The sequence below is a fragment of the Mya arenaria genome, chromosome 16 (genome assembly GCF_026914265.1).
Source record: "Mya arenaria isolate MELC-2E11 chromosome 16, ASM2691426v1".
Taxonomy (NCBI): Eukaryota; Metazoa; Mollusca; class Bivalvia; order Myida; family Myidae; genus Mya; species Mya arenaria.
The window spans coordinates 41833335-41860253 of NC_069137.1; the positions used below are offsets into that span (position 1 = coordinate 41833335).

Consider the following 26919-nt stretch of genomic DNA (forward strand, 5'->3'; position numbering starts at 1 on the left):
TTTAATTAATGATATAATTCAAAAATTTACGAACTACTTCAACTGATATACCTGCATACATCCGAGTTTGTTTTTGAAAAAAATGGCCGAGGAGTTCCGAATGTACATAATACTATACTAATGGCCAAAAGTCTTGTCCGGTATGGGTTTCATTTGTGCCTTGCCAATTTTCAACACATTACTGTACCGGCAGTACTGGCGCAAATTCCAAAATTCGTTTTTTCATTGAATGCATATTAATGTCCGTTTTCCATCGATACTAAATTTATGAGTGTGCGATATAAAACAAAACAGATATTGTAGTTTTTGTAGACCGGACAAGTCTTTTGGATATTGTAGTTTTTGTAGACCGGACAATACTTTTGGCTATTAGTATACAATGTGAGCAAAATTGAAATTACCTGTAAATCATTATGGCGTCATTAAGCAGTACAGTGGTGGAGTTGACAACTTGACGTGGGGTGCGGGGTAGTTTTTGTGCCAGTACGCGGGAGTTTATGTTTGATCCTGCGAAGTTATCTTGCGATGGTGACTCAATGTACGTTCATATACAGATAAGTTCCGCTTCGGATAACAATTCATTTACATAAAGTCCAACCAATAGTAATATCAGGAAGCATAATGCATTTAAAACGCACTCAAATACCTATAAACAGAAACATTTGTCCTGATGACAGCCATTACGAAACATCCGTCTTGTACCTCTCCTGCCTTCACCTGAGTGACCAATGTACATGCAATGCTGACCACCCGACCCTCCATTCATTCATACCGAAATATTCACGTGCCCGGGGGCTAGAAAGCATTGTTCGAATACAATACAATGAATACACAGTATAATATTTGCTGATGCTTTAATATGCGTTGCATTGACACGGATTACTCGAAATATATACTGCTCTAGTTGGTACTGTCCTGGTGGGGTGGCGTTAAATCATGCATATATTGTATTTGTATGCTAGTGGGTACTGTCCTGTTGAGGCGTTGTTAAAATATGCATACATTATATTTGTATTCTAGTGGGTACTGTCCTTGTGGGGCGAAGTTAAATTATGCATATATTGTATTTGTATTGTAGTGGGTGCTGTCCTGTTGGGGCGTAGTTAAAGTATGCATACATTACATTTCTATTTCAATGGGTACTGTCCTGGTGGGGCGTTGTTAAAGTATGCATACACTATATTTGTATTTTAGTGTGTGTTGTCCAGGTGGGGCATAGTTAAAGTATGCATACATTATATTTGTATTCTAGTGGGTGCTGTCTTGGTGGGGCGTAGTTAAAGTATGCATACATTATATTTGTATTCTAGTGGGTGCTGTCTTGGTGAGGCGTAGTTAAAGTATGCATACATAACATTTGTATTCTAGTGGATACTGTTCTGGTTGGGCGTAGTTAACGTATGCATACAATATATTTGTATTCTAGTGTGTGTTGTCCTGGTGGGGCGTAGTTAAAGTATGCATACATTATACTTGTATTCTAGTGGGTGCTGTCTTGGTGGGGCGTAGTTAAAGTATGCATACATAAAATTTGTATTCTAGTGGGTACTGTTCTGGTTGGGCGTAGTTAAAGTATGCATACAATATATTTGTATTCTAGTGTATGTTGTCCTGGTGGGGCGTAGTTAAAGTATGCATACATTATATTTGTATTCTAGCGGGTGCTGTCTTGGTGGGGCGTAGTTAAAGTATGCATCCATCATATTTGTATTCTAGTGGATGTTGTCCTGGTGGGGCGTAGTTAAACTATGCATATAATTATTATATTTTAAACAGTAGTCCCTTTAAGTGTTTAGTATATTTATGCATGTTTTATTAACTGTTTTATATTTAAGTGCAATATGGACAACTGACAGTATATCTGTGACGTATGTAACACATCGGCTAATAAGGGGTCAATCGGAACACCTCTGCATGTTTTCATAGAAAACAACCTCGGAGTATATGGACGGTTTAAAATGTCATAATTCTTTCATTTTGCGGCATTGCAAGTGGATTGTGTAGTAAATTTAATTCAGCATTTTAACCAAAGGAATTTTGATTATTTGTGAAATATTTAACTTCACTTGGTATCAATTTGAAATACGTAATACAAATTACACTTTAAAACACTACAATCAATTAACATTGTTGTTACATTCAGCTTAGGAACAACTTCCAATTAATACAGCGAAATACATGACCAATACTTTCCGATATTTCCCAATACGGCATTCAAGTATGTAACGTTGGTTACACCGGCGGTCTCATACAAGTATAGGTTAGAGTTTATTAAGCAATTTCTTCGTGCATAAGTAACTTAAGGAAGCGGAGCGCAGCGAAGTGATCGTGATTTCTTATTCACAATATGACTATAGGTCGGATACGAAATGGCTATCTTAAGGGTACGAAATGACCAAAAACGGAGGGTACGAAATGGTCAGGGTAAGAAATGACTATTGGTCGGATACGAAATTGCCATCCGAAGGGTAGGAAATGACCAAAATTCGGAGGGTACGAACTGGTCAGGGTATGACATGACTATAGGTCGGATACGTACGAAATGGATATCTAAAGGGTACGAAATGACCCAAAATGGAGGGTACGAATTGGTCAGGGTACGAAATGCCCAGTTCCCAATGTGTCTACCACTCAACCGAGAGGTTGTGGGTTCAATCTCCAATACAGGTACATACCCATGGTTTCACAAAATGGACACTGGTACTGGCCCCAATTTCTCGAAACTTCTTAAGTCCCTTTTATCAGGATTAAGCTAATCACACTATTTGTGTTGTTCAATAAATTGTGTTATATTAACTTCTTCAAGAAGTTTTAGAAATTATGTAGGAATTATCTGTATGATTATCAAAATAATTCATTTTTCATTTATCGAAATCCATTTTCAGTATGTATTTTGGCTAATTGAAATAATCGACTTAAGCCTGTTAAGCTTAAGAAGTTTCGAGATATTGGGGCCTGGTGTCTTCGCAGAAAATATACGCGAGAGGGATTGTATAAGCTATAGTTCCAGCCTTATCTTTCTCATATTTTCGTAATTTTTTTCCTAACTGGTTTCAAATATGACGTGGCAGTTGATTTTCCATCTGACAAAATACGAATATCTTTTTATGCATATTACTGTAAACTCGTGTTTTAACATGTTTAAGGTGTAAGTGGTTTTAGCACACTCGCAACTCACCAAGGCGACCCGGGTTCGATTCCCGGTCTGGGGGCATGTGAGTTTGTTTGGTGGTCACCAAACCGGACAAGTGGGTTTTCTCCGGGTACTCCGGTTTCCCCAACAATCCAAGACCACCCTCGCACAACATCCTGCCGATGAGAGTGACTTAGTGAGCATAAGTAAATATAACTTTCTTCACAATCGTTGTAAAATGAATAAAATTAATAAAGTTTAAACTCTTTACGCTAATGTGTATATATATTGTTTCCCTTAGACAGTCGTTACATAGTGGTATCAGTATGACAGTGAAGTTTGCAGTCTGGCAGACTGGCAGCGCTAAGTAAGCAGCCTGGTAGCATGGCAGTCTAGCAGCGTGAACTCAGCAGCCCAAGAGCTTTGTAAGACACTAAGGGAGATACTAAGTTGTTTTTAAACAAACCGCTATAGTAAAGATTTTTGACAATGTTTTGAGAAAAAATGGACATTTTCTCATAGCCTTTATTCAGTTATCAAAATAAACTGAAAACGTAGGTTATATTCTAAGCACTATTTCTTCATACTTGCTCCTGTATAAGGTGAGAGGTGTGGGCGTCTTTCGGCGCTTTTGTTCGTCTTGTTCTTATGTGTCTGACCTTAGCATGTTAGATACAATCGCCCTAACGACACAAATAAGGTCCGAGAACATTGTTCCACACTACCCACCAACCGGGAGGACCGAGAACTACACGAGAACATAATGGCTGATAGTAAAGGTAATGCACCAGTCAATTGTAACCACGCCCCCCCCCCCCGTGGTTTTCCAGGGTGTTAATTATTGTAAGTATAGTTGAAAAACATTTAACCATTACAAACGCTTTCAACGTGCGATTTTTAACAAGAGGGCCCTAAAACGCAAAGGGCCACAACTCTGTAATAAAGCATTAAAAAAAATTGCAATTTAAACATATCTTATGCAATGAAGCTACCTGTAAAGTTTTATTGAATTTGGCCTGGTAGTTTCAAAGATTTTTTTAAAGCAAAACAATAGTGGCCATTTTGATGATGCTGTTGTTAATTAACGGTGACCCCTTGTTGTATTTTTGTAGAGGGACATCCAAGCAAGCTTGGTGGTCCGACACTGTACATGGTCTGTATTTGATCGAAATAGTAGAACAAATATTCTGTAAATTTTCATTCTTATTTTATTTCATAAACATATCTAGCATTTCTATCAGTAACAATCATTTATTTAACATATTACACAGTGGTAAAATTCACTGAAATAAGTATAATAAACAGGCAGGTAAATCTAATTAATATTCCATTTAATATAATTCTAAATTATGACATAATTTTAATAATGATTTGTTTGTTTACAATATCTTATCTATGACAACTAAAGGGACTTAGCACCAGATGATACCATTATAAGAAAAAAAAGAAAATTGTCAAAAAAATACATAAAATTGATATCGTTGTGTACAACGCATTGACTCTTACTCACTGATGTGTCACATGGCTTACGACAAATGTATCTTTCGCCGTTTTTGCATAATTTTTCAATGCGAAATTTACTGGGTTTGACTACCACGTAAATCCTAGTAAAATTAAAAATAGCGTCGGTAATTGTATCTGTACTAATAACGGGACCTTTACAGACTACCGTAAATATACGCATTATAAACTGGGAAACCATCATGAGCTATTTTTAAACGGGTAAAGTAAGCTGTGACAGCGATAAAATATTATTCCAATCTAGTAAAATAGTGTATTATTGGCCTCATACTAGCTCATATTGAAAGGTCTAGAGCTATATATAAGTCTTGTTTTGAGAAAATACTGTATTTTCCGATTTTGGACCATCTGGTGTCTAGTCCCTTTAACATTACCAAATCATAAACAAAAAGAGACATTCGAGGGTCCTTCAAAAGATTCTGATATGAGGTAAGAAACATGCAAAACCACAATAGATACAGAAGAGCCTGTGTTCTAACAAAGGCTTGAACAATATGTTTCAATATTTTTTTTTGAGTAAAATGACAAAGTTAAAAATATTATATCATTTACATGTTATAATTTATACTCTGAACTATTTGATGTACCCTATAACAGTCTAACTTATGGCTGAATAAATTTCATCAGTCATTATAATAACAAGAAGATATAAATGAACAAAACACTTTATTTAATTTTAACAATTTATAAATAAAATTTTAAATACAATCAAGAAATTATAACTCCGGAAATATAATTCGTTGAATGTGCTTTTTAAATATATAGACAATTCAAAATAGCTTTGTAGGCAAAATGAAACTTTTTGAAGACAAGACTTTACAATAAACTCTAACGTTAAGTTTGTATTTCACTTGACACAATTTATCCAACTGTAGCTAACTTTCTATGTGAAGTACATACAGCTATTATTGATATATGTGAAAAAACATCCATTTTGTGTATTTGTGAGGAAAAAAACTTACACATATATATATAAATATAATATGCAAAAAATGTAGATAAAGAATTCATATATAAATACAATGAAACATACAGGGACAAGCCAAGTAGTCTAATATTCAATAAGAGATGTTTGTCAAACATTATGCACCCCCATGAGGTCAAGAATATTTGGATAATTGAATGAACTATGCATGGACCAAAATGACAGCTGATTTGTCATTGGCGTTGGATGCCTTTTGAGGCAGTTTAAGATAATGACCATTAAAAGTATGGGGATTTTAGGTACAGATTTTAATTATGCTCAGGTAATGACTGATCTTTGCAGATAAACATGTATCCTCTTAGCAGAAGGAATTGAGTAGATATGATGTAATTTTAATGACCAGAGTTGTGACCTTGACCTCAACTTTATGACTTTAAGATCCAAGGGGACATCTACTGATCACCCCCAACCTAAATGTCAAGTTTGAGGGTCATGGGTACAAGCATTATTGAGCTTTCACACAGGCAAGGTTTTTGCGTTGCAGGTCACTTTGACCTTAATAAATCAATAGGGGTCATCTACTGGTCAGGCCCAACCTTCATGTCAAGTTTGAGGGCCATGGTTGTAGGCATTGTCAAGATATCACTAAAACCTTTTCACATTCAAAGTCTCTGTGACCTTGACCTTTGACCCGTTAAATAAATAGGGATCATCGACTGGTCAGGCCCAAACTTCATGTCAAGTTTGATTACCATAGGTCTGGGAAATGTCGAGTTTGTGTTCAAGGTCATTGTGACCTTGACCATTGACCCTGAAAACAATAGGAGTCAACTACTGGTCAGGCCCAACATCAAAGTCAAGTCTGAGGGCCATGAGTGCAGGCGTTGTCGAGTTATCACTAGGACAACCTTTAAGCATTCAAGGTTATTGTGACCTTGTCCTTTAAGCCAATGACCCCTATAATCAATAGGGGTTATCTAATTGTCAGGCCAAGCCTCAATGTCAAGTTTGATGAGCCTAGGTCCAGGCATTGTTGAGTTATCACTCGAACAAGCTTTGACATTTTTCCCCATTAAAGGTCACTGTGACCTTGACCTTAGACCTGATGACCCCCGAACCACACCCAACCCACATGTGCAAAGCAATATACCCACTCTTCCTCGAAGGGGGGCATAAAATAAACCCTGTTACGGGGCACAAAGCAAGGGCCCAAACAATAAGACTACTTGTATTTTAATGATTCAAAATATCACACAACAACATCAAAAGAGAAATATATTTAAAGAATTTAGATAAATACAACAAATATAACATTAAGTAGGTTTCATAAACTCATTATGAGCAGTTCGTTATTTCTTAGACTTTCCAACATGTAATATGTCCTTTATAATGCCATATGCCCAAATTGAAAAATACACATTGCATCTTCTAAAAATAAAAAATGCTCTTGTACCCATCACGACAATGCCCGATATATATTGAACCCTCTTTATCCGAAATTGACATCATTTAAGATTGTTAAGTCATTCTGACATCATCTAAGAATGAAAATTATTCTGACATCTTGTGAGAATGTAAGTTATCTTGACATTGTGACATTGTGTAAGATTTTAACTTAAATGAAAAAAATGCGATGTTCTCGACAAGAGCTTAACAGGACAAGAACCAATGCTGATCAAAAACACTCTATGAAGCCAAATTTACTCACTATCTTACTAGGCTAGTAAGAAGGTTTTCCATGCCCTGTCTTGGATACAATGTCTGTCCATTATAACAACAATCATCTCTGTACTGAACAACAGTCATTTTCTGAACCAAACAATGGTACTGTCTGTATTCAATACAGAAAACAACACAGGCCAATACCAACGTTTACAAACAGTTTGAAGTCTGTGTGTATAGACTGAAACTCAAAATGGCTGATCTTTATCTAATTTTAACTCTTTTTTCTAGCAGTGCATTATTATGCATAATGATAAATTTATTACCTTTCCAAAGTATTTTCATTGTTAACACAAGTTGTGTAATAAAATGTAACATAAGTTATGTCTTTTTCTGAGTCTGAAATCAGGCTTGAGCATGGGTCGTAAACATGACCCCTGGTCTTTCATAGTTCTTTAACCACAGTAATCATCTATTATGAAACACCTGCCATTTTCTCAATCAGCATTGAACAGTTTCGGAAACACATCAGAGTCAACTGTGAATTTTTAACTTGAGGGGTGTAAAACTGTCCATCTTTAAAGCTGTCCAATCATATCTGTCCTCAATAGAAATAGGGGCAACTTTCTCATATAACAGTTTCAAATCAACTGTAAATTTCCTTTTGGGGCATAAAACCTTCCATCTTTAAAGCCATCATATCAAATCAGTCCTCATTAATATGAAACACTAGCCACTTTCTTAACCAGCACTGAACTGTTTCAAACACCACAACGCTAATCAACAGTAAATTTTCCTCAGGGGCGTTAAACTTTCCATATTTAAAGCTGTCATATCAAATCAGTCCTCATTTATATGGAACACTGGCCACTTTCTTAACCAGCGCTGAACCGTTTCGAACACCATGAAGCTAATGCCTGCGGATACAGGGCCCTTTATCCAGTTCATAGACAAGCCTTTATACAGTCCGCCCTTGATACCCTCCCTTTGGTAGACCCTGCGTGCCGTTCCCAGGATCGTGGTGTAGTCTAAGGAGTGACCGGTTACCCCTGGAAACGGAAAATAAAAAAGATAGTTGAGGAAGGAATAACTCAAAAGGGGACAGAAGCTGTGCGTCCTAGGTACTAGTTGTATTAGGCTTAAGCTTTGCTCACTTGGCCCATTCTTAATCATTTAGGTTTTAATTCAGGTCATCTAACTATTACGAAAATTTGAGTACTAGGCTTAATCATTAAGCTTCGCTCACTCTACCCATTCTTAATCATTAAGATTTTAATTCAGGTCATCTAACTATTACGAAAATTTGAGTACTAGGCTTAATCATTAAGCTTCGCTCACTCTGCCCATTCCTAATCATTAAGGTTTTAATTCAGGTCATCTAACTATTACGAAAATTTGAGTACTAGGCTTAATCATAAAGCTTCGCTCACTTTGCCCATTCCTAATCATTAAGGTTTTAATTCAGGCCACCTTACTATTACGAAAATTTGAGTACTAGGCTAAATCATTAAGCTTCACTCACTTTGCCCATTCCTAATCATTAAGGTTTTAATTCTAACATCTAACTACTTTTTACCGAGTTTAATTTGCAAGAAAGGTGCAGAAGACATGGTATTTTTACCTTATGAGATGATAAGCAGATCGCTATAAATCTTTTGGAATAAACAAATCATTTAATATTTTTGCGTTTTCGGCTATTAAATACACTGTTACAGTCTTGTTTTAGGTTATTAATATTTTTCATGAATGAATTATTTTGGAAGTAGTTAAAGGTTTTTCACTCAAAATTGATGTTTGTTTTACATGTGTATGTATTGTTTTTGAATAAGAGTGTCACTTTAACTACATTAATAACTAGAGATTGCTTTTTTGAAAAAGCGCTTGTCTCCCCTATTGTGTGGTCGTAGCTGAGAAAAAATAAATGATGGACATGAAATTTGTAACTTTGGACTGGAGACAAACCAACAGTGAAGTTTGGTTTATTCGATTATATTAAATAGTGAAGAGAAGAAAGTGTTGTTGATTAATCATGGAAAATGTAAACGAAGTTTGCATTGTATGAAGTTCCTGGGCGCAAGCGTTATTCAATTATTGATCGGAAACCATTTTACAGCTCACAGTCATCGTGACTATGACCTTTTACCTACTGATCACAACATCAATAGGGATCATCTACATAACCAACTTGCATACCAAGTATTAAGTTCTTGGGTGCAAGTGTTCTTTAGTTACTGAGCGGTAACCATTTCTTCAACTCAAGGTCATGGCAACCTTGACCTTTGACCTACTGATCTCAAAATCAATAGGGGTCATCTACTAGTCATGACCGACTAGCGTACCAAGAATGAAGTTCCTGGGTACAAGCGTTCTTGAGTTATTGAGCAGGAACCATTTTTAAGCTTAAGGTCACCGCCAACGTATCATTTTTTACCTGAAGGTAACCTTGACCTTTGACCTTTTGATCTGAAAATCAATAGGGGTCATCTTCTAGTCATGAACAACTAGCTTACCAAGTATGAAGTTCCTGAAACCAAAGGATCTTTAGTTATTGAGCGAAAACTTTTTCTTCACTTCAAGGTCATGGCAACCTTGACCTTTGACCTAGTGATCTCAAAATCAATATGGGTCATCTTCTAGTCATGACCAACTAGCATACCAAGTATGAAATTCCTGGTTGCAAGCGTTCTCTAGTTATTGAGCGGAAACAGTTTCTTCACCTCAAGGTCACGGTGACCTTGACCATTGACCTACTGATCTCAAAATCAATAGGAGTCATCTACTAGTCATGAACAACTATGAAGTTCCTGGGTACAAGCTTTCTTTAGTTATTGAGCAGAAACCATTTTTAAGCTTAAGGTCACTGCCAACATAACATTTTTTACCTGAAGGTAACCTTGACCTTTGACCTTTTGATCTCAAAATCAATAGGAGTCATCTAATAGTCATGAACAACTAGCATACCAAGTATGAAGTTCCTGGACCCAAAGGATCTTTAGTTATTGAGTGGAAACCGTTTCTTCCCCTCAAGGTCACGTTGACCCTGATCTTTGACCTAGTGACCCCAAATTCAATGGGGGTCATCTACTAGTCATGACCAACTAGCATACCAAGTATGAAGTTCCTGGGTCTAAGAGTTCTATAGTTATTGGGCGGAAACGAAGTGTGACGTACTATTGAGCGGAAATGTTTTTTACATTGGGGGTCGCCGCGACCTTGACCTTTGACCTAGTGACCCCAAAAACAATAGGGATCTTCTACACCTCATGACCAACCTCCCTACCAAGTTTGGTGAACCTAGGTCAAACCGTTCTCAAGATTTTGAGCAGAAATGTTTTTTATATTGGGGGTCGCCGCGACCTTGACCTTTGACCTAGTGACCCCAAAAACAATAGGGATCCTCTACACCTCACGACCAACCTCCCTACCAAGTTTGGTGATCCTAGGTCATGCGGTTTTCCAGTTATCGATCGGAAACGAAGTGTGACGTACGGACGGACTGACGGACTACCGGACTGACGGACAGGGCAAAAACAATATGTCTTCCCCAGAGAGGGGGAGACATAATAATGTTGTTTCTTTCAAAACCATAAACTGCATTTTGATTTAAAATTTGTTATGTGTATAAGGTAGAGTTTTAACTACAGACTTAACACTAAGTTGTACATGTTTAAAATATATATAGGCTACGAAAACAAAACAAAAATAGTTTGCTTCTGTCCCCTGCGGAATATATCAAACTTCACAATTCTATTATGCATACATGCCATATCCCATGGTAAAAGGGGGAAAAGCTCCTGGAATTTGGATTCACAGCCAGTCTATGTACAGTCTCGAGGACCAAGAAGGCTAGAGGGTTATGAAAATACCTGGCCCCAATTTCTCGAAACTTCTTAAGTATCTTATAACAGGATTAAGCTAAGCTCACTATTTTTGGTGTTCAATAAATTGCATAATATTAACTTCTTTAAGAATTTTTATGCTTTAGATAGGAATTATCAATATGATTATCACAATAAACCATTTTTCATTTATCAAAATTCAATTTAAGTATGTATTTTGGCTAATTGAAATAAGCTACTTAAGCCTGTTAAGCTTAAGAAGTTTCGAGAAATTGGGGCCTGGGGCCTTATTCATTAAAAATCATTTCTTAACTAAAGCAAATTTATTTAAGTTAAAAAAAAAATCATAAAAATATGTAGCTTGAATCAAATCAATGATTAAACATTGCAGAAAAACACTGATTCACTAATTAAGATATCAAATATGTCACCAACTACCTTAGACAATGATTGTGGGTTTGAATAATGTGTAAATACATTTGACTGAGTTGGTAGTTAATACCTTTTTCGACCTCTTTGTCTTGACATTTGATTAAGTATTTTAGATATTATGAAGCAATAATATCTTATTTTGATAAGTATGATACTTAACTTTAGAGAATGACTTAAAGCTGCACTCTCACAGATTGAACGTTTTGACACTTTTTTATTTTTTGTCTTGGAACGAGCCAATTTTGGCGAAAATCCATGGACACCAGTTATATGAGACTGCTGACAAAAAATTGGATTGCAGATTTTTATATTTAAGTTCAAAATGGATGTTTTAAGCATTTTTCTTAAACCAAGGGGTAACGGTTTAAGCCATAAAACATTAATTTTCGAACGGAAATATGAAAATCTACGATCTGATTTTTTGTCAGCAATCTCATATCATTGGTTTGTAGATATTTATGCAAAAAATTGCTCTTTCCAAGACAAAAAATAAAAAAGTTGTAAAAATGGTATATCTGTGGGAGTACAGCTTTAAGTTAGAAAATGACTCAAGAAGTTTCATTAATACCGCCCCTGAACTTGACATCTTTGAGAATAAAAGACACGCTTACGAAAAGACATGCTAACTTTTAGAAACAACATACCGGCAGTTTGCATTCTTCTGCGTACAATGTCGAGGGGGTAAGATGTGCACTGACCCAGGATGCCGGCACACGCCCCAAAACACCAGCGAGTGAACGGCGTTGGATCCACCCCCTTAGAATAACCTGGGGTTAACAAAATATGTATAAGCAACTATAGAATAACCTGGGGTTAACAAAATATGTATAAGCAACTATAGAATAACCTGGGGTTAACAAAATATGTATAAGCAACTATAGAATAACCTGGGGTTAACAAAATATGTATAAGCAACTATAGAATAACCTGGGGTTAACAAAATATGTATAAGCAACTATAGAATAACCTGGGGTTAACAAAATATGTATAAGCAACTATAATATATCTTCTTAATCAGTTTTGAACTCAACAAACCCAAAATCAACAGATGTTATAAATGCTCTCAGGAAATTCCCAAAACACCAATGAATGAGCGACATTACAATGGATCTACCCTGAGGCTAATAGCAGACATGTAAGGGTTTCTTGCTTCAATTGTAATACAACCATCACACTCAGTGTAATATAACTTGACACTGACATTATTTTACCCTACTGATGAGTGTTAAACTTTTTGCTGAAGAAACTTACATTCATTGCCATTTAATACAAGCTATTACGAAAGTTGTTATGGATGCGACGCAAAGCAGTATAAGTCAAGACGTTTTGGTAAGTCGGCCGTCTATATACTTAAACAAAACAATAAATTAAGAATGGCGTCAATATATCAAAATTCCCACTTACTGGCATGCTCTTTCTTCAGCGTTTCATAGGTGAAGAAACTGATTCCTGAATAGATGCAAGAGCCTATCACAGTTGGTGTATACCCCCGCATTACAATTCGCCATCCCTCCTCCTTCCATACTGCTGTAAACACTGTGACTATATTACCATATCTATAAATAGAATATTACATCATGTTACTAAAAATAGGTCAAGGAACAGTCTCCTGAGAAGATACAAGAGCCAGAAATATTTAAAGCACTTGCCTCTGCTTTAAACTGCCATCTCTTTCCAAAGATTAACATATCTATTAACAATAGCAACACGGAGCAAAAAAAGGCCATGACTTGATAATAAGTCAGAGTTATGGACCTTTCTAAACATGTGCGTATTCTCACTGGCCACATATATTGCCATACATGCCATTTTTCAAAACTTGCTTAAGGTTGACAGTGAAAAGCTTCAATGATATTATAAGGTTGAAATTCCATGAAGGACCATGATAACTAAGTCCAAAAATTATTGGAATTTGAGTGTATTTCTGTATTTATTCTTATATTATAAATGCAGATATTGCGCAAATTTTCGTCGCGTAAAAATCCCCTGGTGTAAAATCAAAATCGCCTGGAATTCAGACCAAAATCCCCTCAGAAATATGGCATATATGTATTGCTCAAGTTTTATTTGAACATCTTAGATATCTTTAATTGTTTTTGAGTAACAATTACGGTTAAAGTTTTTGCAGGATGCCAATGATTACGCCAAAGCTCATTTTTTTCATTTGAAATAATACAAGAAGTAATAAGAACTTTACATTACATCATATTACCAAACTAAGGGAGCCGATCAGGTTGGGGAATACCCTCAAATAACTGCTTGCCCAAGCAAAGTCTAATGGATGTGTAAGACTAGTGACTGTAACAATGGCCAACCACCTAGCATTTTTTGTCTATTAATGTGACCAATATGTCTAGCCCTATTTACATTACCAGCATATGAAAAACCAACTCGTATTTTTTAAGTAATAGCCATGTTTGCCCTGGCAAAGTCCAGTGGATATGTAAGCCAATTAGCTGTAACAATCGTTGATGAACCAACATATTCTGTCTATAAAGTTAACCAATGTTAGCCCTATTTTAATATAATTTTTCGTTTAAGCATATGAAAAACACACTTGAATTTTGCAGTTCCAGATATGCTTGCCCTGACATGGTCTAGTAGATATGTAGGACAAGCTAGTTAACCAGCAGCTGTCTATTAAGTTAACCAAATGAATGTGTCAGCCCTTTCAATCTTATGGGCATATGAAAACCTCAGCATCTATTTAGTCAACCAATGTGTCTTGCCCTATTTATTTTATGAGCATATGAAAAACTGACTTGGATTATGCAGTGGCAGCCAAATGTGCCATGGAAAAGTCCAGTGGATATTTAAGACAAGTTAGTGTAACAATCGCTTATTACCCAGCATCTCTTTAGTCAACCAATGTGTCTGGCCCTATTTATTTCATGAGCATACGAAAAACTAACTTGGATTTTGCAGTGACAGCCATTCGTGCCCTGGCAAAGTCAAGTGGATATGTAAGACTAGTGGCAGATACACCGGCCATTGACCCAGCTAGGGCTCGTCGTACTGGAGGTAGATGTCTGAAACAATACAAAAATAAAATAATAATCCACACTTTATGATCCACACCAGTCAAGTTTCGAGAAATCAGGGCCACACTCTCACAAAGCATCATGCCAACTAAAGTGATTTATATTATGATGTAATGTTTTTTTTTACAATTGCTTTAAAACAAATAAGTTTAACCAGAAAGAAAGTTACAATGAAATGAAGATTCGCAGTTTTGCCACTTGCAGTCTTTGCCTTAATTTTTTTCAGCTCTTGTCCTTTCGGGCAAGTAATTGAAGAAAACCACTTGCCAAAAAAACGGTTTTACTTGCCCAAAATAACCAATTTATGTATTGAATGTGAATGTGTGAAAGCCAATATTTCAATATAATAATAACATTCAATCAGGATTTGTGAATTGTTGCTGAAGAAATTATGAAAATAGAGGGATCTAAATTTCAAAAAAATGCACTTGCCCGTTTGGGCAACCACCTGGGAATTTTGACTTGCCCGAAAACAGTATTTACTTGTCCCGGGCTTCGTGCTACCCAGTTACGACGAAGACTGCACTTGAGTCTGAACTTTTGCTTTCGTCCGTTAAATGTTTGTGTGCTAACTCAATATAATGCATGAAGACCCTCAGTAGTCTTAACTTTTTCATAAATAATGTATGATATTACTAAATACAAATTTAATACTATCCAAGTTTCACTTACTTTTTCCTGATGTCGGTTTTAAGCAACATTTTATACTGCTCGTGTGCAGTGTACTGGATGGCGGCGTACGGAACAATGCGGACCATAGTCGCTGAGTTCCCACGCCACAGAGCTCGGAACCCTTCATTGTTATACGTCTTTTTGATGAACTCGAGTGCTTTCTTTGGTGAAAACTTCTTCTCTGATGCTGAAATGACAGAAATCAAACTTTTTTATGGCTCTTTTGTACATAAAATGCAATTTTAAAGCCATTTTTATTTTATTTTTAACATTTAGTTTTATTGAAATGCTGTATATTTCACCAGGAAAATGGTATTAACGCTGCGTACACAAATCAACCATTATGACAACTTTTTAATTTTTTGTTTTGGAATAAGCCAAATTTGGCATTTAAATGTCTGAAATAAATAATCAGACTGCTGGCAAAAGATCAAATTGCAGTTTCTAATATTTACGTTCGAAAATTGATGTTTTATGGCTAGAGGTGTTATTTAAGCTTTAAGAAAAATGAAAATTTCAGCAGTTTTCAAACGATTGAGATCTGTTCCATTGTGTGTTATCCTATATGACTGATTTGAAGCCACTGATGCCAAACATAATCAGCTGACTCTGAGAGAAAAAAATAAAAAAGTCAATCTCTAAAGTGCAGCTTTAAAAGTGATAAGACGGTCCTAAAAGTATTACTTAATTTGACCTACCAGCAGTCAAGCTAAAACATAAAAAAAGATTATTTTTTTTACTGTTTGGAAGGTTTCTATTGGTAGAAGTACAAACTTGCAATATTGAGGCAATAAGCGCTGATAAAATCTATAATTAAATTTGAATTCTGAGCATACATATAACTACATGAAAAAGCTACACCAGATTAAAAGTATACTTTGAAAGTTGATCTTTGTCCTGTCCAGAGGAGCTATCGTTGTCTTGGCTATGGCCCCTGCCAGGCCCCCGGCTATGAAGGATGTGATTATCTTGTTCTTGTTCGATACCTACAAAAGAAAGAAAGGGAATTGACCCACCAATCCTAAGGCGAAGTAGAAATATGATCACCACTGTAAGTCATCAATCTAAAGGCTCATGCATTTTTTTTTAAATTTCAATGCATTATCTTTAATCTGCCTAATTCTTTGTATCATGTAAAGTGATGTTTTATCAGCCACATACTAGCTTGTATTGACAATGCTATGCTTGTTTTGAAGAAATTCTGTTTGCCCATTTTATGACCTTCTGGTGTCTAGTCCCTTTAAATCCAAGAATAAAAAGAATATTTTGTCACTGTCTCAACTGAAATGACCCGTTTAAAAATAGAGCATAATGGTTTACCAGTTTAAAGTGTGTATATTTAGCATGTGGAAGTCACATGATTAATACTAATACATACATACGCCATTTTTAAATTAACTAGGATGTACATGGTTGACAGACTAAGTAAATTTTCGAATTGGAAAAATACGCAAAAACTTCGAAAAATACATGTGTCGTACAAGCAATGTGATACATCAGTAAGTAAGATTCAGTGCGTTATAAAAACAAAACAATAATAATCATTTAATGTTAGTTTTTTACCATTTTCTTTTTTTCATGCAGTTGTTTCATCTGGTGTCTAGTCCCTTTAATACATATACATGTATGTATTTTTAATATATATAATATTAATATATATTCTTGACGTGTTTAACAAAGTAGGAAATTAGCAAGACAGTCATAACCTAATTGAATAAAATATCCATGATTTTCATTTTATAAACCTCCCTTAAACTGTCTCCCAAGCTTTCAAACATTTATGGCAGCCTCAATATTATATAAGAGTCGATGTAAACATAATGCATTCAGGTAAGAACCTTACAGGCCATTAATCCTTAAAGGGACTAGACGCCAGATGATACATTTGCAAGAAAAAAAATGTGAAAAAAATACATTAAATTGACATTATTGTGTACAACGCACTGAAACTGACTTACTAATGTATGACATCGCAAACGACACATGCATCTTTGGTTTTGTGCATTTTTCCAATTCGAAATTTACTAGGGTTTTCTACCACGTTAATCCTAGTAAGTCTAAAAATAGCATTGGTATATATTTATTTGTACTCATAAACTGATATAATTTAAACTGGAAAACCATAATGCGCTTTTTAAATGGGGAAACACAGATGAGACAGCATCATGATTGTTGCATTTATTGTTTTAATCATGTAACATTATGTATAATTAGCCTCCTACTAGCTTGCATTGCCAATTCTAGGCTTGTTTTGAGGAAATACTGTATTTGCCAATTTTTGGACCATCTGGCGTCTAGTCCCTTTAACTAGATGAGGATCACTGCTTATCATAAAACTTTTCTGTGAGAGTTCAGGATGAAATACAGGAATAATTGCAAGTTAATCAATATTTTTAATGTATTGTTTTCTCTTCCTTGGAGGTAAATATTTGTAAATATTTCACGAGAGTATTCCTATGTCAATTACTGAACTTTTCGACCATGAAGTGAAAACAAGTAAGTCAGTTCACAGATCATAAAGCATTTGAAATGTAGTTCAAATTTGTTCCATGCCCTTATAAATGTTTAAACATGAAGTATAATTCAGTCAGTTCAGAGATCATAAAGCATTTGAAATGGATTATAGACTAATTCAATGCATTTGTAAATGTATGAAATGAAGTGATTAAGTCTGTTTACAGAATACAGCTGATTTAAAATGGAGTTAAACTTTCACTTGAAAATACAGTGTGTGTATACTACGTGATAAATTACGTCATAATTATGCTACGTCGGAAGGCAATATTTTGCTTAAAATAAAGACTTAAATCAAAGATAACTTTTCGCTTACTTCACCATTTTAAATGAAACAAAGGCCAGTCTATGCAGCTTAAAGAGCCCCACCTTTGTTTTATAACCGGAGTTTGATAAGGTGATTAGTTTCATCAAACACTTCGACAAACCTGTTTCCCAAACAATGTTTTGACAGTGCTCCGTCAGACAGCTGTATCGTGAAAAGGTTTGTTGAAGTGTTATAAGAAACTAAACTCTCAATCAAATTTTGGTAAAAGACCGAAGGCAGGGCTTCGTAAGCTGCATAGAATGCGCTATGTTTTATTTAAAATGGTAAAGAAAATGAAAAGTTATCATTGTCTTAAGTTTTTAATCGAAGCAAAATATTGCCTTCCGACGTAGCATTTATGACGCAATTCATCACGTGGTATACACACCCTGAAATATAATTATGAAGGAAACTAAAAATACACACAATTTTTATGTTGATTTTTTTAACTGACAAGATGTCCACCACCCTAATATAAATAATCATAGCTTTTAAACTAATGGAGAGATAGTAGGAAACTACTTAGAGTAGTGGTAATCTGATTGGTCAAAATTATCATTAGAGGGCCGAATTGACTCGCTAAATAAGAGCCAGGACCTTTTAACCCATCTTTGCTGTAGCCGATACCCAAATTCTTCCCAAAGGGCCATACCCTATGCCTTTCCCCAAACTCCATGTAACTTCTGATATATTCCTCATTTTCAAAAAATATTTTTTGTTTTGTTTTAAATGTTATATAATGCAATCCTTAAGATTCATTAAACGATGTTTCTGAGTGACATATTTACTTCAGGTGCTATTGATATTTTAATCCATTTATAAAACTGTCTTCTCCAAATTGTTTGAACATTTAAAAGTACTTTTTTCAATAATTTTTACTCAAAACTGAAAATACATGCTTTCCCCCCCCAAAAAAAAGAAGAGCTATGGCGTCTTTCTCATATTATAATGGGTAAAAAAGCCCTTTGAGCTCCACATAGCGAATGCCAGTGCTTGTCTGTTCATGTTTTTTCAGTCAAACAAGAAGTCAGTTATAGCCCAGTTTGCACAACAATGCTGACCCAGACAACATGGCTATGACAATGCCCTGGGCTTTTTCTGCCCATTTTGGGAAAAAGACCCTAGACATTTTGGGAAATTTTGAGTCGTGAAAATGCCAAAATTGGGAAATTTTACAGTTAAAAGAAAAAGCTGTCTAGTCTCCTGCAAATAAGGAAATTATTTAAAATTAGTTTATTTTCCCTTTAAAAGACCCCAAAAGTATCAATCCTTAGGCTAAAATATCTATTGCAATAAATCATGACAGACAATATTTCATACTCATCTCTGAGAGTGATGAAAACCTATGATTTTAGAGTTCAACGATCAAAAAAACTTTACATCACATAATTATTAGGATGTTGAAAATGAACCAGTACAGGTAAAGATTTTTTTGATTGGAATTTTTCATAAGATTGGGAAAAACATCTTATATTTTGCTTTGGGAATGGGTCCGATAGTCTGACCCATGGGTACTATAGAAAAAGCCCCGATGCCTCGACTTTTTATTCAAAAAACATTATGATCTTAAAATGAACAATAACAGCCAATTATGGGGTCAAACAGTCGAAAAGTAAAACATTAAGAAACACACCTTTTGAGGGTGAGAGTGGTCTAATGGTATAGGTGTCCGCCTATCACTCAAGAGGTTGTGGGTTCGATCCCCACCAGGGGTACTTTTTCATGGCCTTTCAAAAAAGACACCAGTTCTGGTTTCTGCCCAAGAAACGGACTCCAGAGTGATCTTATAAGCCAGTGATTTTTTTGGTGCAATTTACTGCCTTCTAAAGGCTGTTTCCCCTAGCGGAAGTGTTCATTTTTCCCCAAAATCATTATATTTTCCTAATTAACTGAATACAGATCCTGTGAATGAATAAAAAAGCAATGAATTTATTAAAAAATATACAAAATCTTGACAAAATCAGTTCTTTTACAGCATAATGTATGCATAAAAAAGTAAAAACATGTATATTTGCTATTATATTTGCTATTTTAGCATGATTTTGTGTTTTCCCATTTGAAGTTGAAAAAATTCCCAATTTGGAAGGAACAGGTGGTGAAAATAATTCCAAAACAAATCACTATTAGCTTATATCACTATTAGCTTATATCACTATTAGCTTATATTACTATTAGCTTATATCACTATTAGCTTATATCACTATTAGCTTATATCACTATTAGCTTATATCACTATTAGCTTATATCACTATTAGCTTATATCACTATTAGCTTATATCACTATTAGCTTATATCACTATTAGCTTATATCACTATTAGCTTATATCACTATTAGCTTATATCACTATTAGCTTATATCACTATTAGCTTATATCACTATTAGCTTATATCACTTTCTTCAACAATCAAGCTAATATAAATAACTTAAGTATGAAACAAACCTTTTCATTGATATGGTGTTCCTCATGGTGATAGTGTTCACCATTGTTGTTGCTGTTGTTGCTGACAACACCACCATCATCATCAAATGTATTGGTGGAAGTTGTGGCAATATTTCTGCTGTTGCCAGTACTTTCAAGTGACTGCCCGGTGTAAATGACTTTATCTCCTATCGATTTCTCCTCTGCCTTGCAGACTGACACAAATCTTGACAATCCCGCTGGTATCTTCATTCTTGAAGTTGATACACTAGGGGAAGTCATTGAATGCACATTATTGATTGCAATCTGGCTCTCCATTTTCTCCATTTCATTTGGATCACATATTACTGACAATGGTATGTCTTGTTCAAGTTTAACATTGATACCACTTTCTATTGCATTGATCTCCTGTTGAAATATTTCATATTGAAATCTGTTTATTGCTTCGAGTTTCTCATAACTTTTGACAGAAAATTGACATTTTTCTTTTAAAGTAATTGAAGGCCGGTCATTCACAAAATGTTCAGCTGAACATTTTTGGGTTTCCATTATTGAATCATTGCTGTCAGCAAGTACACTTAACCTACTGGCAATGTCTTGAACTAAACTATCAAAGATTGAATGTTCGTTGGTGCTTTGAAACTGATTTCTGTTGGTGTAGCGTTTGTTTACTGTGGCCCAATTTATTATTTTGAACATTGAATAATTTTGAGCAAATTCTGTTTGATCTAGTAGATCACTAATACTATCACACAATGATTTCTCAGACTGGCTTGTCTTGAGTATATTACAGATTGGGTTGGATTTGAAAGACATTAGGAACTTTGCATACGGATTCACTACACTATAGTTAATCGTTTTATCTAAGTATTCTTTAAACATTCCATCAGACTTAAACACTGTTGATCTCAGTAAATCGTCATTGAAATAATCAGACTTTAAATCTGCTGATCTAATTAAGTCGTCATTGAAATATTCACAGCAAAACTGTTGAAACTGAAGGAGGTTTTTCGTACAACCTTGAAGCTTCTGTTTTGATGCTGTGCATCTGATATCTAAACCACCTCGCATGTAAGAGCCTGTAACGTCCCTTTCTCTTGAACAAAATGTCTCCATCAATTCATCCATTTTCTCTCAGCAAATGTTTAATAAAACTATCTGAAATATATATCAAAAATATATGACTTATGGAGTCAGGTGTTCAATGTACATGTAGAATGGAAAAAATAAATAAAAATAATTTATTAAAAATGGCATTTAAAAAGAATGTATCCCTAACCAAACCATTTTACTTGTGGCCTAATTGCACATAATTGAATACCTTATGATATAATTATATAATTCCCTCCATCATCTAAATGTACACCATACTGTCAACTCACGATGCTGCATCTTATCATTTCGCCCTCCAATCATTCACATTTTCAGGGCATTGTCTTCCGATGGTCAACTAAACTCTGAAAAAAGTGAGATTATTTTATCATTTAAAACATGTGCAAGTACTCACTCACTGCTGTGATTTTTTATTTGACAGCACTGCTATAAAGCATATATAGTGAATCAGTGGACGTGAGTTTGAAATTTTGTTTTTCTTAAAGCATAGTGTGGACCTCAAGATATATTTATAAGACATTATCTGAGACTCTATGATCGTTAAATTCTCTCTTAAGTTTTGTTCTCTTATTACCTAATCCTAAGTGTCACTGAGTCTTTAACATAAACATACATTTTTTTAGTTGATTTTTATCATCAAGAATGTTGATGTGTCGAAGAAATGTTTTCAATTATCAGTAAATAAATTGTCCAATATTAATTTTGTTACCAATATATTAAGTGTGGTATTATATACCAATGTTTTTTCCCACCTTTCTTTGAATGGGTCAAGGGATGATAGAATTATGGAAATAGTGACAAAATGCCTAAAAATGTGAAAATACTCAGTTGAGGGTAACAATGCCTAAAGGGTTCAATTCATTTTCAGATCTTGAGCTTGCATTTAAACATATCTGTACTGGTTGTTAAGGGGATTTTTTTGCCCAGCAATGTACTTGAGTCCAATCTTTCTGACACTGCATCCACTGTGACACTGCCTTAACAGTAATAAGTTGTATTGTAGAGGAATGTTTAAAAGACATTCTAATATATATGTACATATACCATGCATTGGATGCAAAAAAGCACAAGCATGCATTAGTTCTGCACTGGTAAAATAATGTGCGGGCTTGCTCAAATTCTGAATTATAAATAACAGGGGTTGTTGAAATATTTTGATGCCTAACACTTTTTTACCTTTTTATGAATTGGGCCAGATCTCTTGGAATTGTGAAAATAGGGACAAAATGCCTAAAAATGTGAAGTTACAATAATATAATCCCTAGTAACAAAGCAAAACCCCTTTAAATCCCAGGTTTCAAGATTTTTTAGAGAAAAAGGCTGCATTAAGACATTGTATTTTTCCGAAAGTTGATTTTTTCCCAATTTGCAAGGCACAGGCGTTAAAAATAGTTAAAAAAAAAATCACTTATCCCGTTGAGGGACCTGTGTTGCACGATGAGCATCAAGGTCATTGCAAATTGATCATTGTCTCCGAATATTGGAAGACGACAGGGTTCGAATTTAACTTTGAGGAGCACGCGCAAAATTTTGCGAGTGCATTTTGAGGCAACTCGCAAAATGACAAATCAACTTGCAATTTTATTATTTGCTTTATTCCCTTATAATATTGTCTAATTAAAGTAGAAATTAACACCTAAGACATATTATGAATATTAACAAGAGTGACACTCACAAAATACGCCCATCAATACTTTCTTGGATTCTAAGACAACTTACTGTCAGATTGGCCCTTTGAGAAGCAAGCTTTTCAAGAAGCAAATGATTTGGCACAATATGGCATTAACAGTAGAAAAAATTTATTTTAATTCGAGGGTTTCGAGTCAAAAGGTGCTAAAATGTATACCGGCAAACATTCTTGGTAAAGATTTTATAGCTACAAACATTTTCAGCAAGTTTGGTGAAGGTCAGATGAGAATTGTTCAAGTTAGAGAGTAGACAAAGCTTAAATGGCAAGGGCAGTAATCCTGAAGTGCTTCGGGGCATTTGGCTGATTATCATACTTGTCCGATTTATTTTACCAACAAATATTTTCAGCAATTTTGGTGAAGATCAGATGATAACTGTTCAAATTAGACAGTGGACAAAGCAAAAATGGCAAATTTTGACCAATTCAAGGGCCATAATCCTGAAGAGCCTGGCTGGTTATAGAACTTTGCCAAGAATATATACCAACAAACATTTATAGTAGCAAGTTTGGTGAAATTCGGATAAAAACTGTTCAAGTTTGAGAGTAGACAAAGCTAAAATGGCCAATTTTGATAAATTCAGGGGGCCATAACTCTGGAGTGCCTAAAGCGATTAGGCTGGTTATCAAACTTGACCTAGCTATTTCACCAACAAACACTTTCATGAAGTTTGGTGGAAATTGTATGAGAAATGTTCAAGTTAGAGAGCGGACAAAGCTAAAATGGACAATTTTGATAAATTCAGGGGGCCATAACTCTGGAGTGCCTAAAGCGATTTGGCTGGTTATTGAACTTGACCGAGATATTTCACCAACAAACACTTTCATGACGTTTGGTGGAAATTGGATGAGAAATGATCAAGTTAGAGAGCGGACAAAGCTAAAATGGCCAATTTTGACAAATTCAGGGGGCCATAACTCTGGAGTGCCTAAAGCAATTTGGCTGGTTATCGAACTTGACCTAGATATTTCACCAACAAACACTTTCATGAAGTTTGGTTGAAAATGGATGAGAAATGTTCAAGTTAGAGAGCGGACAACATTGTGGAGCCGCCCGCCGCCCGCCCGCCATGGGTGTTCCCATAATACGGCCATCGTAAGATGACTATCTTGAGTGACTCGACTACTAGAACTTGTTGATGGCTTATTCTATTTGGGGGGATATGGAAAGACTAGTCTGATGCTGGCAGCTTTTTGATAACAAAGCTGTCCAATAATTTGACATTGTTCACTTTGTATATTTACTCTCGCCATCGGGTAATTTAATATCCATACAAGAACGCTACAGATTTCATTAAGTCTATAAGTATTAAAAACAATAAAATAATAAATTTAAAATAAACAAGAGATGTTAGTGAAACATTTATGCCCCCTTGGGAGCCAAATTGTTAGTAGGATTTGGACACTTAAATAAAATATGGACAATCAGAAAACCTTTTTTCAGCTTACAGTCACACTGACCTTGACCTTTGACCCACTGACCTCAAAATCAATAGGGTTCATCTGCTGGTCATGACCAATAAGCCTACCTAGTATGAGGTCCCTGGGTCAAAGCGTTCTCAAGTTATTGATCGGAAACCGTTTTTCATGTTAAGGTCACACTGACCTTGACCTTTGACCCACTGACCTCAAAATCAATAGGGTTCATCTGCTGGTCATGACCAATACACCTACCAAGTATGAGGTTCCTGGGTCAAAGCGTTCTCAAGTTATTGATCGGAAACCGTTTTTCATGTAAAGGTCACACTGACCTTGACCTTTGACCCACTGACCTCAAAATCAATAGGGTTCATCTGCTGGTGATGACCAATACACATACCAAGTATGAGGTCCCTCGGTCAAAGCGTTCTCAAGTTATTGATCGGAAACCATTTGGTATTCCGACCGACCGACAGACAGACAGACCGACCGACCGACCGACCGACCGACATGTGCAAAACAATATACCCCACTTTTTTCAAAAGGGGGCATAAAAAGCAACAGTAAACGTAGCATGGATACTTTGGACCATGAAATATATCAATCAACGAAGTCTATTCATTTTGACAGTTGGGCGGAAATATATTCAAAGGATGATGGGGTTTACATATAGTGCACAAAAGCGCTAAATTTAGCCAATGATTGAGCTAGGTGATTACGTCATTCGTATTTACTTTGTATTATGCACGCCTCGGAGCATCCCGGAAAGATTCGAGATAAAACTCGGCCTTTTCCGTATTTTTTCTATTTTTGAAAACCTACTAGAGCGTGACTCCGTACCGTCTTCTTAATACCGGTAGTGTAAACATGCCACTAATAGGCTGTTTACACTCGTAAACATGCCACTAATAGGCTGTTTATACTCGACAACATAGCGGAATTAAGTTCATGTTTATTCTACTTTCCTTTTAACATTTTGCGGTCTAGAAAAAGCCACTCGCAGAATTTTGTGAGCTTGAATGAAAGTCACTCGCAATTTCCAAATGTCGCTCGCATTTTGCGAGTATGCGAGTCTAAATTCGAACCATGGACGAGTTTCAAAATGGAGGGGGAATGTGTTACCGGGTATTCCATATGTATATAGTGGCACTTAAATTGTTCTGCTAAAGAGCAAGCTTTTATAGTGACATGGTAGAGTGTCTGTCTGCAGAGGGAGAGGTTGTGTGTTCAAACTCTGCCAGATGCACAAAGCAATTTGTGCAGCCTGTTACAAAATAAAATGCAGGAATTGGTTTGTGGAACATAAACATAGGCTTTAAGATACACATCTACTGATGATACATTATGTATTTCTTTTCATTTCGATTTGTGTTAGGCTAGTTGCCCAAGCAACACCAGACGAAGACCTCTTTGCAAACATGTCATATATGTTATAATTATTCTGCATATCCAGTAATATGCATCATAACAAGAAATCAAAGTCATTAGTTTCAACAATAACATTCACAAACACAATGACCTTGAGGTGTGCTGCTTAGTATGTGTTTATGTAACACGTTTTAATGAATAATTGAGTTAGAACTTGGCCCGACATGTTTTACACCTACACTATTGCGAACAATTGCAAAAATGCAAACTTGTCAATGGGGTTATAAAGCTGAATATGAAACATAGTTATTTTATGCAACAAACATTACGGTAAACATGTACCAGCAATTAACGAATACTGCTAAAAAACAATATTCTTTACATCATGTTAGAAAATAGAACGTCAAAGTTTCTTCAAGGTCTCCAAGACGTTTGTTTTTCAACTTTTTAACCTTGATTTACTAAATATCGAATCAATTTTGCTCGATCATCCACATAATTGTTCATCATCGCTATCATCGCATCGCATACATCGCATCGCTATCATCATCATCATCATCATCATCATCATCATCATCATCATCATCATCATCATCATCATCATCATCTTCATCATCATCATCATCATCATCATCATCATCAGAAGCAGCATCATCATCATCATCATCATCATTATCAGAAGCAGCATCAGCAGCATCAGAAACATAAGTAGCAGCAGCAGTAGTAGCAGTTTTAAAAATAAAGAGAACATATCTCGTACCATGCACGACCACACGTCACTCTCCTTGGTTCTTAGAGCCACCATCGTATTCATATATGTGTATTCCAATTCTCTACTACTATCCCTACCAATTAAATATAGTGTA

At 35.5% G+C, this 26919-nt stretch overlaps 1 protein-coding gene across 4 annotated transcripts; it reads right to left on the reverse strand.

Moving 5' to 3' along the window:
• Nucleotides 1-4334: 4334 nt before the first annotated feature.
• Nucleotides 4335-26479, reverse strand: LOC128221857 (uncharacterized). 4 transcript variants are annotated; one of them, XM_052930478.1, is made up of 9 exons: nt 26436-26479; nt 21788-21923; nt 20488-21624; nt 16103-16211; nt 15226-15412; nt 14425-14541; nt 12917-13068; nt 12157-12279; nt 4335-8290 (listed from the first exon to the last, which is right to left on the reverse strand). In XM_052930478.1, exons 3-9 carry the CDS (start codon nt 21592-21594, stop codon nt 8082-8084), a joined length of 2004 nt encoding a protein of 667 aa, XP_052786438.1. In that variant the 5' UTR covers nt 21595-21624; nt 21788-21923; nt 26436-26479; the 3' UTR covers nt 4335-8081. The 4 variants fall into 4 exon arrangements, with proteins under 4 accessions (XP_052786438.1, XP_052786439.1, XP_052786437.1 ...); XM_052930479.1 differs by having other exon boundaries at nt 21849-21923; nt 26396-26466; XM_052930477.1 differs by having other exon boundaries at nt 26396-26466.
• Nucleotides 26480-26919: the final 440 nt, after the last annotated feature.

Excerpts from the sequence above, each read along its gene's own strand:
- LOC128221857 (XM_052930478.1), bottom strand. The coding sequence starts at position 21,594 with ATGGATGAATTGATGGAGACATTTTGTTCAAGAGAAAGGGACGTTACA. Across the intron at positions 16,212-20,487 it reads AACACCATATCAATGAAAAG|GTATCGAACAAGAACAAGAT; the intron begins GTTTGTTTCATA and ends TTTCTTTTGTAG. Across the intron at positions 8,291-12,156 it reads CAGAAGAATGCAAACTGCCG|GGGTAACCGGTCACTCCTTA; the intron begins GTATGTTGTTTC and ends TTCCGTTTCCAG.